Source organism: Sylvia atricapilla, chromosome Z (assembly GCF_009819655.1).
Source record: "Sylvia atricapilla isolate bSylAtr1 chromosome Z, bSylAtr1.pri, whole genome shotgun sequence".
Lineage (NCBI taxonomy): Eukaryota > Metazoa > Chordata > Aves > Passeriformes > Sylviidae > Sylvia > Sylvia atricapilla.
Genome location: NC_089174.1, coordinates 78,987,047 through 79,002,417, shown reverse-complemented (window position 1 = coordinate 79,002,417; position 15,371 = coordinate 78,987,047). Strand labels below are relative to the sequence as shown.

Below are 15,371 nucleotides of genomic sequence, written 5' to 3'. Positions count from 1 at the left end.
GACAAGCTCAGTCTATGATTATTATCACAGAAAACATAATCATCTGTGATTATTCTATAATTATCAATACTCACAAAGAGAAGCCACTTGGATAGCTTAACTGCTAAGATACATACTAAAATGGGAGTAATTAATCCACATGCCCCAGTGTAAAAGTCACTTCGACTTTGGAAGACTTGAAGGAATTTTGGAAGATACTCAGAAAGCAGTTTTTTTTTAAAGTAACTAGGTGAATTACCTGTTTGCTTTTTCTTTCTTCCCCTAACCCATAAAAGAAAAAGTACCAAACAGTCAGGATATTATATAACAACTGAGGACTGACATCAAGGAATGAAGCTGCCTGGTCTTATGCATATCATAGATATCTAAATGCATAGGTTGCAGGCATTCTAGATCATAAAATGTCTTCCTTTGATTATAAAGGTAAGACTTGTATATTTATGACATACAAATTACAGTTCTAGTAATTTTCATACATTTGCCTTTAAGACAAAGTTGTAATCACTTTTGTTGATTTGTTTTGTTATCACATTTCTTTGTAAATAAATTGTATCTTAACAGTGAATTTAACTTGTGGAAACCTTCTCTTTTTGCAATGACAATGCAGACAATGAAAACCAGGGAATTTCAAACAGCAACTTGAGGTATTTAACTTTCTGTGATATGTACAAACAATCTATATGAAAAAATAATTTTAAAACGAATTCAGAATATTCTAAATCAATGAGTTTTCATCTCATTTTTAATCTACTTTCTGGGTCTCTTTCACTCTCTCTTCATCTAATCTCTTACTCATCATCAACATCATTTATCTCTCTCCTGCTGTTCCCACATTTCACCACTGAACATTTCTGTACGTCATGTTGTATTTGTCATCTTCCCAGATGACCAAATACTGGATTTCTTGCGAAGTTATCATCACAAAAGCCTTCACCTGTTTGTGTCATGTTGCTGTAATGGCATTAGCTCCCTCTAGTTTCATTCTTCCCTCCCTAAGTACTTACATCCCTTGAGGCTCTGTTTGTACAGACTGCTACCTCACAATATATAGAGAGGGAAACACTATTTATATTTATAGCTGGACTTATTATATAATATGAGATGACTGAATAAGTATAAAATAGCACAAAAATATGTCATATTGTGTCTTTACAGTGAATGCTTCTTGGCATGCTGCTTAATTTTCTCTAGATTCTTAATTTTGTGACCTGCATTATTGCTGTATTTTGTCAAAACATAATATTTAATACTAATGATGATTTAACAAAAACTTTGCAGAATTTTGTAACTATTGATGGAACCCTTTCAGTGCTTAAGGCTTTAATGTTTTAAGCCAATGTTAGATTACAGTAGATACTAGTAATGCAAATACTTTCTTAAAAATAAATTCATTAATTGGCCCCACTTCTCTTAAGACAGGGACAGCGTGACAACAGAGATCAGAGGGAATACACATAATAGGCATACCTCACCACACTTCTCTGTAAGACAAGATTTTGTGCATTTACACAAAACATTTAGTTTATTTGCAAATCTGGCAACATGACTACCTTAATCTCTCTGGAGAAACTGGTGAATGACCTATCTTGGAGCCATGCCACTATCTTAAAAAAAAGGCATGTTCAGATTTAGCTAATGTCAATGCTCAAAATTCCTATTTCCCATCTGAGCAAACAAAAGAAATATTCCTCCAGATAATAAAAAACCAAAGTACAAGACTGTATTTTTAGAAAGCTGGAACAGTTTTTCTGAACTGAAAGTTTTCTGATGCTGACAGTACTTAACCAGTTTTAGGAAGTTAGCCAAGATTTCACGGAAAGAAAAAGCCACAGATGTTTATACAGAAAATTAAAAATAATTTTTTACAAAGCAGGGTAATAAAAAAGTTAACAAGAAAGAAGCTATTTGAAATAAAAAGAAAATGCATATGAACAGTTAAAAATTCCTTCCTTTAATCCTTGATTAGATGTGTAATGGTTGTTATCTCTGATTTTTTCTGATGCCATTTCAAACATTCAACTTTACCTACTCAGTGAATATATTCACCAAAGCTCCTGAATTTACTCTGCTGTTTGCACATCTCTGGCTTCTTTGAGAAGGTATGCCTAGTCTGACTCTGAACAGTTGAGCTATTCACGAACTAATTAAAATATGGTCACCTTTTCTTGCTTATTATTCTCACACATCACCTTGAGTACTTTCATGGTTGCTCTTTTGTCCTTCATCAAATTAAAATGTCAGCTTTTGTTTTCACTTAAAAGGGTCTCCACAACTCTGTATTGCCTAAAAAAAAGTTGCCTAACTTTTTAAAATTAAGCTGTGCAAGCATCATATTCTTCCAGAAATCTTGCCTGGTTTCTGTCCAATAAATGCTCCAGAATCAAAGTGAACTTCTGTTTATGTCCATATTTGAAACGGACACAGAGCTATCTGTCCCTGGTACAGGAGTATGAAGTAGCAATCACAGGCATTTTAGGCAGGAAAAACACTGTACATGATTGTCTTGCTTTCTTCTGTATTAACTCATCGACAGTGATGAACCCAACTGATACATCTACCATTTATTATCAACCAAAAATTAATATTTTTGTAGCAAACGGTGTTTCTCTGAGATATCAGAGCAATGGACTGAACATCAAGCAAACTTAACTTTTGAGTTAGGATGTATTTACACCAGCAGAACTGAAACTCTTTAGTAACTACATGAATACAAACTGCTCTCCTAGGCAGTGCATTTCAGTGCTGGGGAAGGATGCATCACATAGAATTTACTAAACATCAGAGTTAACAGCTATAGCTAACACCTAACAGCTAATTAATAATATAATATAACCATTTTTTCCCTATTCCCTATTTTCTTGGCGTAGCTAGCAAGGATTATTCCCTACTTCCACTAAAACACATAAAAACTACTTGCTAATTTGTGTAATCGGTAAAGAAAAAAAGGCATCTTTGTTCATAGAGACCAATCCGAAACTTAACCAATCACATCTGAATTTTATCCAAAACATAAATATTACTTTTTGCTCTGATACTTTATGGTCTGAACAAATTCTGGAATGAAAGACTACCACTTCAAAAAACTAGAAATTCTAAGTTTTTGCCTAATGTGGTTAAACTAAGAATATGTATTATTTTCAATTGTCTCTAGAGAGCAAATGGTAAATATTTATGTGACCTTATTTAATAAATAAATAAAATAAACCCCTTTTTATGATGGCTTAAATAAAATTGTAATGCAAGACATTTTATCAAACTGTGGAATATCTTATAAAACAGGCATACTGAGTAGTCTAAAGGTCTTCCTATCCTATCATTCTTCCTCTGACAAGTCAAACTATGAGGAATTGGTTGGGACTGAAAAAAAGTAAGAACAAGGCAAGCATATTGCAATACATTTTTCCTCTCAGTCAGAGGGACTTGTGTTTCCAGGATCTCTGCAGATAAATGTGGTATCTTTGAGTTTAACAGGAACAAGTTCAAATAACGTCATTATTTGAACTCATGGTTTGGGGTAATGATAATTTATTTAATGTCTTTAAGTTCTTTTGCAGAGTTCTAGTTCCTTTATTATGAGACAGTGAATAACAGCAGCACATACACTTCTGTTACGCCTTTTGGGATCCTAATTACTGCAATCATCCCCCCTCTTTTAGTAATCTCTTTCTTTGTGTGAAGCGTTCTAGTGTACTTACATATTCCTCATCAGGAAACAATTTAAAACTGACTTTGTCTTTTATCTTGTCTGTGCCTTTTCCACTAACTACCTTGTTTTGCGATGAAAGGAAAACAATGTAAACATTGCTGAAGAGCACTAGGTACCAAGACAGTCTCCTGCCACTACTTACACCTGGTTTTAATTTTGATTATCCCAAATATTTCACTACTATTAGCAAAAGTTACTTCTTCATATCTTGTAAAAAATATGCTGGATAATACAAACTGTAATATAGACCCATATGGGACCTATATGTATCTCTTCAGTGAGAAAAATTATGTATATATTTCCATTCTTTGTTTGGTATCTTTTAACTGGCTATTTATGCTTCAAAGGACTTTCCCCCTTACCCTGAACACAGCTACATTTTATCAAGCATCTTTAGAAAAGGACCTTCTTAAAAGCTTTAGGAATTGTAAGCTGCAGAGTCAAAACTGTGATACCTCTAACACCCCTACAAGTTCACTTGGGTGTCTCTGGTACAGCTGTGGGACCATGGTTTCATAAGAGGTCCATGTTGTTCTCAGTTTGTCTCACTGACCAGTATGAACACTTGGTAGCCTAAGCAGAACTAAAGATGCCAATCCAACATCCATTTAGGGATATGTCAAATAGGGAAAGGCTACAGAATGCTTTCATGCCATGGCCATTCTATCACAATCCTTGGTGTTGCATAATTACAGCTATCAATATTCCTGGTACACCAGTCTTACAATATCATAGTTAAGTGGAAACAAGCAATCCTGATGTCACATACAAATTAGATAGAATTTGATTTCCTTCAGTGCATTGATGAGCCAATAGAGACAAATCAGCAACCATGATTTCTGAGCAGTAAATTACTCCCTTACAAAGGCTAATGCTGGAGGCAGTCTTTAGGAGTGGAAAAGGTTACAGAACATCCTTTTCAATAAGAATGTGGCTCTGAAGGAGTTCCTAAAGAACAGCCTCTGCAAAACAGCTTAAAAGATAAACAAGGCTATTGATACACAATGTTTTGTACTAACACTGTTGGCAAAATAACAGCAGCCCTGAAACTGAAGCTTGATCGCTGTGGCGATGACCTTTTTATTTTAAACTTCCCCCTCCACTTTCTTTTCCTTTCAGACTGGCTTCTACTTGGCAAGGTGCAGAAGGAGAGGCATAAAGGCTCGTTAGAGCACAGCTGCTCCATGGGACCTAGAGGAGACCTGAAATCAAGAAATCAGTCTTGCATTTTTTACCAGCAGGAGCTGAAAGATCTTGTGAGCAAGGAAAATGAGTGCAAGAGTTAGGGTCCAAGTGCTGACAAATCAGCAAAATTACAGTTTCCATCAATGGGGCTGACCTAAGACACTCAACCAGCAGGCTTGGATTCTGTATTTTTGGTATTAGTGTACCACAAGCCTCAAAGATACTCTGAGACAACTCTTTCCAGTGAAGTGTGTATTTTTTAAGCAGAAAATTCACTTTCTGTGAAGACTGCAGATTGCAAATGCATTTTGTGAGAAATAGATGTGTGCGAATTAACTTTCTGTGATTTCACAAGCTCTGCTGAAGAATCTTATGAAGAGAGGCTGAGGAAACTGAGCCTGTTTAGTCTAGAGAGGAGAAGACTGAGAGGGAAGCTCAATAACACATACAAATTTCCCAAAGATGGGTGCCAAGAGGATGATGCCAGATTGTTCTGGTGCCCAGAGACTGAGAAAAGAGCAGTAGCCATAAACCAAAACACAAGAAGTTCTACCTTAGCATGAGGAAGAACTTTATGTTGAGGGTAGCGGAGCACTGGAACAGGATGCCCAGAGAGATTGTAGAGTCTCCCTCACCAAAGATATTCAAAACTCACCTGGATGACTTCCTATGCCACCTGCTCTGGGTGACCCTGATAGGATGGAATAGTAGAGCTTGAGAAAAATAATCCAAAATAAGGATTATTCTGGGAGCCTTGTACTCTTAATGGCTAAAATTAAATACTGAACCTTCTATTTTCAGTGACACCTGCCTTTTCTTCTCAGTACATCACAGTATCTGAATGTGAAAACCAGTATCACGTTTTTTTTGTTCTTTTTAACAAGGCAGTATGAACTTGAAACCTATAAATTTTCTGGTTTTAGCATCCTGTCTTCCTTGCCCATCAAAATAAAATTGGAAAAAAGACAATGCAATACAAAGTTCAACTAATCTTGAGAAATTTTCATCAGCTTAAAGCCCAAAAGTGCTGCAGTACTGAGATTTCTTTCTTTTGGTATAAGAGCTAAAAAGCTATGGTTGGTTGTACTATTAAAGATAATTCTACATTCCTTATGGAAAATCTCATAAGAAAGAAGACTCTCAAATAGATTACCAAATATATTCAGCTTAGTGAATCAGTTCAGAAAAAAAAGTAAGGAAAAAGAGGAAGTGCTTGATTTTATCTAGCAGCCCTGCAGTGTTCAGAAAGTCTAAATGAGTTAACCTGGTAAATTTTGTATATAATATACACTTCCTAATAGTCACCTTTCTCTCCTCATATCCCAGTCTAGTTCTGAGGTCTGATTTTATCTAGTATCTGTAATGAGTGATATAGTGTTTTGTTATCATTTTTTATGTCTGTGTTATTAAAATGATATTGCAGAAGAGGTTTTGTGACAATGAAAGCTGGTATCATTTGAAAAGAGCTTTGAGATTCTCAGTGAATCTGGATCTGCTGGATATGAAGATGAAAGAACATATGCATTTCTAACATGGCTACAGAATTCTTTGACAGTGGAGTGTTATATTGCAATATTTGATAGTGCACTCCTATATAGAGGTGGGTATTTTCACATCCAAATTTGCAAGATTTCATTGCTTTCTAAGCACTGCTATCATATCCCTTTTCATTCCAGTCACTCTACTCATGTACCTACCCTATTCCTCTTCCCATTCTTTATATTCGACTTCTGAAATTCTGACATCCTGTTAGGATATTAGGTTCTTAATTAAAATAAAATGAATTTAAGCACCCTCATTATCCCTTCAGATCACAGTGGTGTCAGGGTTTGCATTTGCAATGGAATTCAATATGGTGTCAGAAGACTTTTGCTGCCCCTATTTTCAGTATTTTATGCCTGTAAAGTTCCTAGCAGCCTCCTGAGCCAGAGAACACAAGCCATTATGTAAACCAAATATGGAACTTTAGGTGATGCTGAGCACAATTCAGATGTAAGTCCAAATAAACAGTCCAGGAAGAAAATACTATATATTTGCATTTTGAAAGCACACAAACCTGCAGTTATTTTTATTGAAATAGAAAGTTAGAAGAGAGACATGGCAGCAACTCTTTTATTTAGGAATGCAAAGACAGTTTCAGACAGCTGTGTGGTTTGTGTGTCTTCATAAGTAGTTTTAACCATGTTCCCATTTAGTGTGGGGCTTTTAGGCTACCCTTTGAAGACACGGAATACCAGAATTCAAAATCACCTTTTATAAACAATATGGCAAATTTTAAGGTGACACAATACTGAAACTGTATTATCTCTACAGATCTTCCTTTTATTTCTAATTACTTATGCTTTGTAGAGTGCTTAACATTGGGAAATATATTTATGAAAGGCATAATCCATATAACACTACAAAACATAGAGGAACTATGTCACATACATAATATATATTAAAATAAACCAATGAGCCCAGCATTAATACCCATACTACATTAACTCCTGTTAGAGAAAACAAATAGTCACCCTAGTTTGGATTCTCAGAGAAGAAACTGTTGGCAGAACAAAGATAATCTACAAGTCCTTCAGCTTCTCAAGTCTGCTATTTCTGACAGCCAGGAACATTTCTTGATATTTTCAGTATCAAATTGTGACCTTACATGACGTGACTTTATAAGAGGAGTACCAAAATTTACCAAATTTCACCTTTACAAAGGTCTGGGTAGACTTAGAAAAGGAATATAAAAATGGAAGTTCTGTTTTATTTTTTCCACATACTTTTAGAAGCAATCTGTTCTTACAAACAGGAAAAGTATATCTGCTAGCATGACTCAGCATTATGAAAAGTATATACAAGTAACTACGTAAGCAAACGTACACAAGACCTGGTGAAGAAAGGCCATTGGAATGAAAACAGGAAAATATGGGTAAACAGTGAATCCTGCATTTGGATGGTCTAACTTAAATGTTGTTCAGTTAACAATCAGTTAATAATGAAAATGTTTAAGTGTTAAAGTAGCAGCAAGAGGACAAAGCTTTCTTCATACAATAAAGAGAAAAAGAAATGACAACATGCAAATCCATTGTTCATACATATTTCATATGTATAATCTATGGAATAATATATATTATTCAAAACTCTTTATTTGACTTCTTTCATAAAAGACTGATTCTGCATTTTTAAGAGGTCTTTATTTACCTCACTCAGAACAGTAACTTTTCTTCTAGAGTAATTTTCTTTATTCCACTATGCAGACAGAAATTTTTCTTAGGAGGATGCTACATACAATTATCCTGATAATGTGCACAGAATTAAAGATTCAAAAATAAATGAAGAGGTACATACAAAATTGTCTTTTTACAGTTAGCAGTTTATCTTTAGATTCAGAGCACTGTGCATGAATCACCCATGAGAATTAAACTCATCTCTAAGAATCATCAGTCTGTTTGCCAATGGCATATATTAATCAGAGTCTTATTTTCATATAGTACACTTGAGATGGAAGGATATTTAGGCAAAAATTAAAAAATCTTACCTTCAAAAACTCTGAATGCTTTCTTGCAGCTTGGTAGAGGCCATTTAGCAGAATTAGATCTTTGAAAATTTTCCTTTAGATTCAAATATTCCATAGGGAAAAAAGATCTGGTAGAGTTATTCAGATCTACAATAATTAAGGGGAAAGAATACATACATCAATGCTCTAAATAAAATTATAATTTGCATAAATTTATACAAAATAAAAATGTCATATCCACTATGTAATCCTTCTGATTATAACATCTAATTTCTTTTTTAAATCACATTTACCCAAGCATTTCCATATATAGAAAGAGCCATATATAGTAATACATAAAAATTCTGTTTCTTTGGAAAAAAAAATTAGAAAAGATGATCTCAAGTTCTGGCAAAATGATGTATTTAAGAAATCAACTATTTAACTTACAAAACTGTGATGACCTCTATGAATAAAAATTATATGCATAAAAATGACTGTGGTAATAATCTCAGTTCATATTGCTTTTTGTTTAACATCACCACTCAGTAATAGTCAGTAATGCAAAAAAAAGGAGAAGAGCCTGAAAATTTTTGAGACTTTTAAAAATACTTTGGATTAACAGGAACTAACATTTGTAGGATGATTCATGACACATTGGAGGAGTTGGCATTATGTATTAATCTCAAGAAATCAACATCTTCTCAGGCTATAATTTGGGGAAATACCTACATGATTGCAACTCAAACCTTCCAGACTAATCTATCCATAGCAATGCAATGAAAAACAATTTGAAAACAACAATATTTCCTACCATAGAACTGATCTGCTGATAACAAACAGGGTTGCTAAGCTAATTGTTAACAGGAAAAACTTGAAACCCCTGCCCACCAAACCCCTGCACAATTTGTGTCTCCAGACAAATACTAATAGTAGTTGGTACCATAATTCTTTCTGTACTTTCAAAGTAAGAAAAGACATTCACAGGTTTTTTTGAGAAGTCTTGTGCTCTATCACTTTATGTGGTTGAATGTAATGGAACATACTTTTCTAATAATAAATATTTTATGAAAGGATAAAATCTCTTTCTCTGGCAAATTTAAGAAAACTGAGCTTTTTTGTAAGCAGGCTCCAAAAAGAAGAAAAAAATTCCTTTGCTTCCAGTAGCTTTTCTGTGTAAGAGGAAGACATTAGCAGATTTGAAGTAAAAGCCCTATGCTGGTCTGATTCTAAAAATTATCCTTTATTTCACCATGCCACACTGCAGGTGGAATGAGGCTACACAATACATGAAGAGAACAGAATCTTCAAATCATCTATCTTATGTGAAAATAGAGCTACTGCACATATAAGCCCTGTCACTGAAGGAAAAAAGGTCTTTTTCTCTCCTAAATGTAAAATGAACAAACTGTATATTTTTACTAGTGTTTTTTAAATTTTTATGAAAGAGCTTTATATGCTACTGAACATATTTGGATTAGGTACTATTCAGATTCAGCCTTCTGATGAGACTCTTTGCCTCTCACAGCATAGACAGAGAACATTTTAATTTCCTGCTACAGACTGCAGAAAAGATTCTTTCTTTCAGTTCAGACAAGTCTTTCAATTTTATTCAAATTTAAATACTGAAACCTCTGGCGAGGCATCCAATTCCTATTTTTCAGAAAAGGCAGTGGTGACATGTCCTACTGGCTTCTAGAAGGCTGCTTGGCCAGGCTTTCAATGGAAGATCCCCTCAGGATCACCAGTCCTTCTGTATGTAGCTGATCCTGCCACGTGCCTGGACCTCCTCTGCACAAGCACTACCCTCAATCTGCATTTCTCCAAAGTGGTGGATTTATTGCACATGCGTGTCAGATCTGGCCCGTTTTGAAAAAAAACTTAAATGAAACTTTGCATCAATGAAGGGCAGAAGATCACTCTTTCCCAGTAAGTGAAGCATTTAAAAGATAACTTAGATAACTTGGTAACTTAGTTACTTGGTGGAATCAGGCCAAGCACTGTTTTCTTGGGTGTATCTTGGGCACACTATCATCTGATTAGATGTGAGTTTATCCTGATGGGAGAAGGGCTTCTAAGAAAGCTTTTAAGAAAGCTGGGAATGAATCATAAACATCATCAAAACAAACTCTATGGACTGGAACCCATACTTAATGGATTCTGTAAAAAAGGTCAGTTGATCAAGGCAGCTGGCCAGAGGAATTACTCTCAGGAGTCAAATATGGCTTTGTAGCTATCAGTTAAACAGTTTTTCTCCATAATTGATGGATAATTGACCTCTTAGCCTTTTTTTCTTTTCCACCTGCATCCTGTTGCAGTTATGTTCAGTCTGCAAAACTGTACAAGCTAAAAAATGAACTTCTGAATAGATCCTTAATTGTTTTTCTTTTTGACATATCTTTGTAAAATAAATGCACATATACAAATGGAAAGCTGGAGAAAGCATCCAAAATAAATTAGTGTGGGAAATAAGACACCCTAGTTGCAGCATCAGAGAATTATCTAAAGACTACTGGCAACTTTGCGTTGCTGCCTGCACAAACCTATAGCAGCAGTGACTTTAGCATAACTTTAAAAAGGCTTAATAGTTCTTCTGAGTGAAATAAAAAAAAATTAATATGCTTTACATTACTGTAGCACCATACATCTTCTTAATGTGCTGATTTTACTAATTTCTCTAAGGATATGATATCATCATCAATATCCCTCAGTTCATTTAAAAGTTGTTCAGTATGTTATGCACTGGAAAATTTCAAAATATTTTTCTTAGTATATATAATTAAACAAAGCTAAATTACTGTACCTATCTTTAAATATATTGTGAAGTCAAGCACATATTGCTATATACTGAATGGCAATATACAAATAGCTGCAGATTTCTCTCATATGAAGTTGATACTACAAAACATATTATACACTGTTATGGCCCACTATTTATAGTAGACTCTATTTATGTATCTATGACACCGTATTTCCTCCTTAGTTACATAAATCCTTTTCCTCAAAAAAGCTATATACCTATTTAATATTTTAACAGAGGAAGGGGTAAGGTTGAATGGGATGCCTTGAGAACAGCTAGTTCAACCTGCTCAAGCAGGGTTAGCTGCACAGGTGCCCAGAAGCATGCCCAGCTGTGTTCTGATGGGCATTCCACAGCCTCTCTGACCAGCCTGTTTGACACTCTCACATGAAAAAAAGTGCTTTGCTGTCTTCAGATGAGATCTCATGTATTTCAATTTGTACTGAATGCCTCTTATGCTGGCAGTGTGCACCACTCAGAAAAATCTGGCTCCTTCTTCATTCCCTCCTCCCACCAGGCATTTTTACACATTGCACTTAAAGGCTACAAATAATCCAAGTAATATTTCAGTTAGATGACTGTAACATGTTGAAAAGTTTTGCAAATACATTTTAGGAAGCATCTTTATTCTCCTTTTGTGCTCTCCCAGTAGTAATTTTCTGTAGCAAATCTGCAAAATTGCTTTTTTAAAATTTAAATAGCCCTAGAAAAACCTAACTCTCTATCTCTCATGTGTACATCAAATTGAAGGGAGCATCAAAAATTAGGGAAATGAAATGAGAACAGCTTGAAATCTCTATACAGTGGACAGGCAGGGGGTTGAGAGTGCTCAGGCTGCAGCTTTCCATCCATTTTCTCTGCTGCAGTGCAGTCAGTGAAGGGATAGCCAGTGTCTATCCCTGACCACCAGCAGCTGCTTAGTGAATGATCTTGGGGCAATAGGTTCATCTGAAAAATGCCTCCTTCCCACCCACATGAGTTCTTATTTACCCCAGACAGCTCCTCAAACTGACCTGACATCAAATCATACAAAGTTCTGCCTGTATGAAGGCAGAGTCTGTGCACAACCAGAAACAGAAGGTGGGCAGCCCTGTTGATCAATGTGAAATCATACTTCAGTCTGCATCACTGACCTGTCATCATCACAGCACTCACAACAGCTTAAAGAGGATCTCTGCAAGATCTCTGCAGCATCTAAAATGAAACAACTCCTGCATGGCTGAGTCATTTCCATTACTTTGTGATCAGTCTATGCACAGTTTTAAGTGCTGTAAATGACCTAGCTCCAGATACCATAGTGCAATTTTATCAATGGTACTTGAATCTGCCATATAAGCTTTGGACATAAAAGACTGACTCATGCTGTTCCAGATATTCTAGATGCAGGATTACATACCATCTTCTATTTCTATACCAAATCTGACACCAAAGACCTCCTAACCACCATATTTTCCTCCTGTTAAGAGTAAGGAACACTAGAGGTGAGGGTATAAGAGGCCAGGATGGGAGAATTTAAGATTATCAAGGGTTTTGCCAGACTTCATTTTCACTTGCACCCAAATTTAATGTCATAAATGAAAGGAGCATTTTTTTTTGTGTGCCATTAAGTGAGCAATTTAAAAAATACTTTTCCAGTAGGATTGTTTGAGAAATGTTTTTTTATGCTTGGAGCTTGTTATTATTCAGGATGAAGAATCAAAAAAATCTACCAGAATTCTATCAGAAAAGAAAACTACCAGAATCTCACTTCTAAAATAAAATGTTTATAAGTACGCGTCCCAGATAGCTTCTTGACATTGAACAGAACCTGCATGGAATGATCTTAGGAGGAGTTAAACAGAAAGAAAATCTCACAGTGAATTAACATTACCAAAATTTGCTCTGAATGCATACAGGAAGAAAAAGTAAAAATATTTTTCTATGTATAAAATATTTCATTTTTATACCTGTTTGGAAAAAGACTCTGGCAATTGTAGTGCGACACAGCGGACATGGAGTGCTGGCTGGATTGTCTTTGGCAAGCATCCTTAAGCAAGGTTCACAAAAGATATGGTGGCATGGATAGCACATGTAAGGATTGAAATAAACATCCAGACACACAGCACAGAGATAGCTTTCTTTATCTCCTCGGAGTTCATGCTCATCATCTGTATGCAGGTTTTCATTTGCAGGCTGCAAGAAGAAAAAGAGAACATATTTTCACATTCAGCTCATAACAGTTTTCGATAAACCACTTGTCTGGAAAGTAATTTTCAGTAATGGTTAAGAAAACAGTACACAGAGGTGATATTCTTAAAGCTAATGCAGGTTACTTTTAACAAGATCATGAAACATAAAACAGAATGTCAGAAAATGTCCACTGTGAGAAAGATGAAAAATCATAAGCCAGTAAAAGAAAAAAGTAACAAAACCAAAAAGGCAGATTAAAATTGTACTATGATCAGATTTCTTCTTTTAAAATGAATTTTAACAATTTATAAGTATCTGCATTACAAAAATTGATGAAACATAGAATGGTATGACTTGAATGGGACCTTAAAGATCATCTAGTTCCTACCCTCCTGCAATTGTTCTACTCTACCTCATGTTATTGCAGGACACCTTTCACTAGACCAGGCTGATCAGAGCTCCATCCAACCTGGCCTTAAACATTTCCAATAATGGCGCATCTCTGAGCAACCTGTTCCAGTGCCTAACCACCCTCACAGTAAAGAATTTTTACCTAATATCAAATCTAAACGTACCCTATTGCAGTCTGAAGTCATCCCCCCTTGTTCTATCACTATTCAGTAATTACTTGTAAATAAGTCTCCATCTTTCTTGTAGGCTCCCTTTAGGTACTGAAAGCCCACAATTACATCACCCTTAAGCCTTCTCTTTTCCTACCATCTTTGGTAACTCCTTGCTTTTATCAGCACATGTGCTTCAAATTTCCTTGCTCTGCTGTTTTTGCATGAAGACAGTTGGACTTCCTAAATGGTGCTCATCCCATGAACGTAACAACTTGTGTGTATTGCCATGTTTCTGATTTGCTCTTGTATGACAATGAAACCGTTCCAAGTAACCCGAAGATCAGGTATTAATGGTGCCCTGGGTTTTTGGCTGTCATGATTTAGGGATGGTAATTCTCAATTTAGCGCTCCCACTGAGACTTTCCAAACCATGGGCCACTCACTCGCTTATCCTCCCCTCTGTGGAGGACTGGAGGAGAATTGGAGAACTGGAGGCACAAAAGGTAAAGCTCGTAAGTTGGGATAAGAACAATTTAGTGGGAATGGTAATGAGATAAGAAAATGAACAGTAACAGCAACAATACTAAAGGCAGAAAGTATAATAAAAAAACTGTTATTGCTCACTGGAAAATCCCTGACAACAGATAAATACCTCACTGCTCCCTCTGGCTCAGAACCAGTGCCTCATGACTGGCCCCTCCAGCTTGGACTTAATGTTATCCAGTGCTCCCTGCAGCTCACAACCCACACCATGCTTACTCAACTGGAAGGAAGCCCTTCTCTTCGGAAGAGACTCCCTTCCCCTGATCCCAGCAATAACATGAGATTGAATAGAACAATCCCCTAGACCTTAGCCTTGCCCCCTCCTGGCTACTGCAAAAGGTAACCCTATCCTGATTGGAATGAGAATATTGGGTTAAAGAAGAAACCATTTTTTTCATCTTTATGGGAGACACTCAGGAGAAATTTACTATGCTCTACCTCTTCTATTCATCTTCTTAGTTTCTGTTTCTGGTTTTCTTTCACAGCTCACAGAATCCAATATAGTCCAATAACAAAGAAATCCCCTAGGAAATTCAAGACAGGAGCATATCAAGACACTGCTGGGTATCAAAACTCTTCCTTCATGGCCCTTACTCCAAAGTCCCAATCCCTGCCTCCCCTGTGCAGCTGTGGTGGAAGTGATAGAGGAGCTTTGTTGGCTGCCTGGAATCCAGCCAGGGTGAGTCTACCACACTGTGTATTATAGAGGACACTTTTGACAGTAGAGGCCATCACAGGCCACTACTGCCTGACACTGGTACCAAAAGTTAATGACAATTGTTAATATCGTGATTACTGTAGATATGGGAATCTCTAGATGTTTAGAGAAGATTACATTTATTGCTTATCCTGATTTGGATTGCTGTGTCTCTCATTATTCCCAAAGAGTATCTCTCTCTATGGGAGATACTGAACTCTACAAAT

At 36.0% G+C, this 15,371-nt stretch overlaps 1 protein-coding gene across 1 annotated transcript in view; it reads right to left on the bottom strand.

Moving 5' to 3' along the window:
- The window catches only part of RNF180 (ring finger protein 180), a 60,574-nt gene that overhangs the window by 9,777 nt on the left and 35,426 nt on the right, over nt 1–15,371 (bottom strand). The window contains exons 3-4 of the mRNA XM_066338628.1: nt 13,119–13,344; nt 8,415–8,540 (exon numbers count right to left, since the gene is read on the bottom strand). Of these exons, the coding sequence (XP_066194725.1) occupies nt 8,415–8,540; nt 13,119–13,344 (352 nt within the window). The remainder of the gene's footprint in view (nt 1–8,414; nt 8,541–13,118; nt 13,345–15,371) is intronic.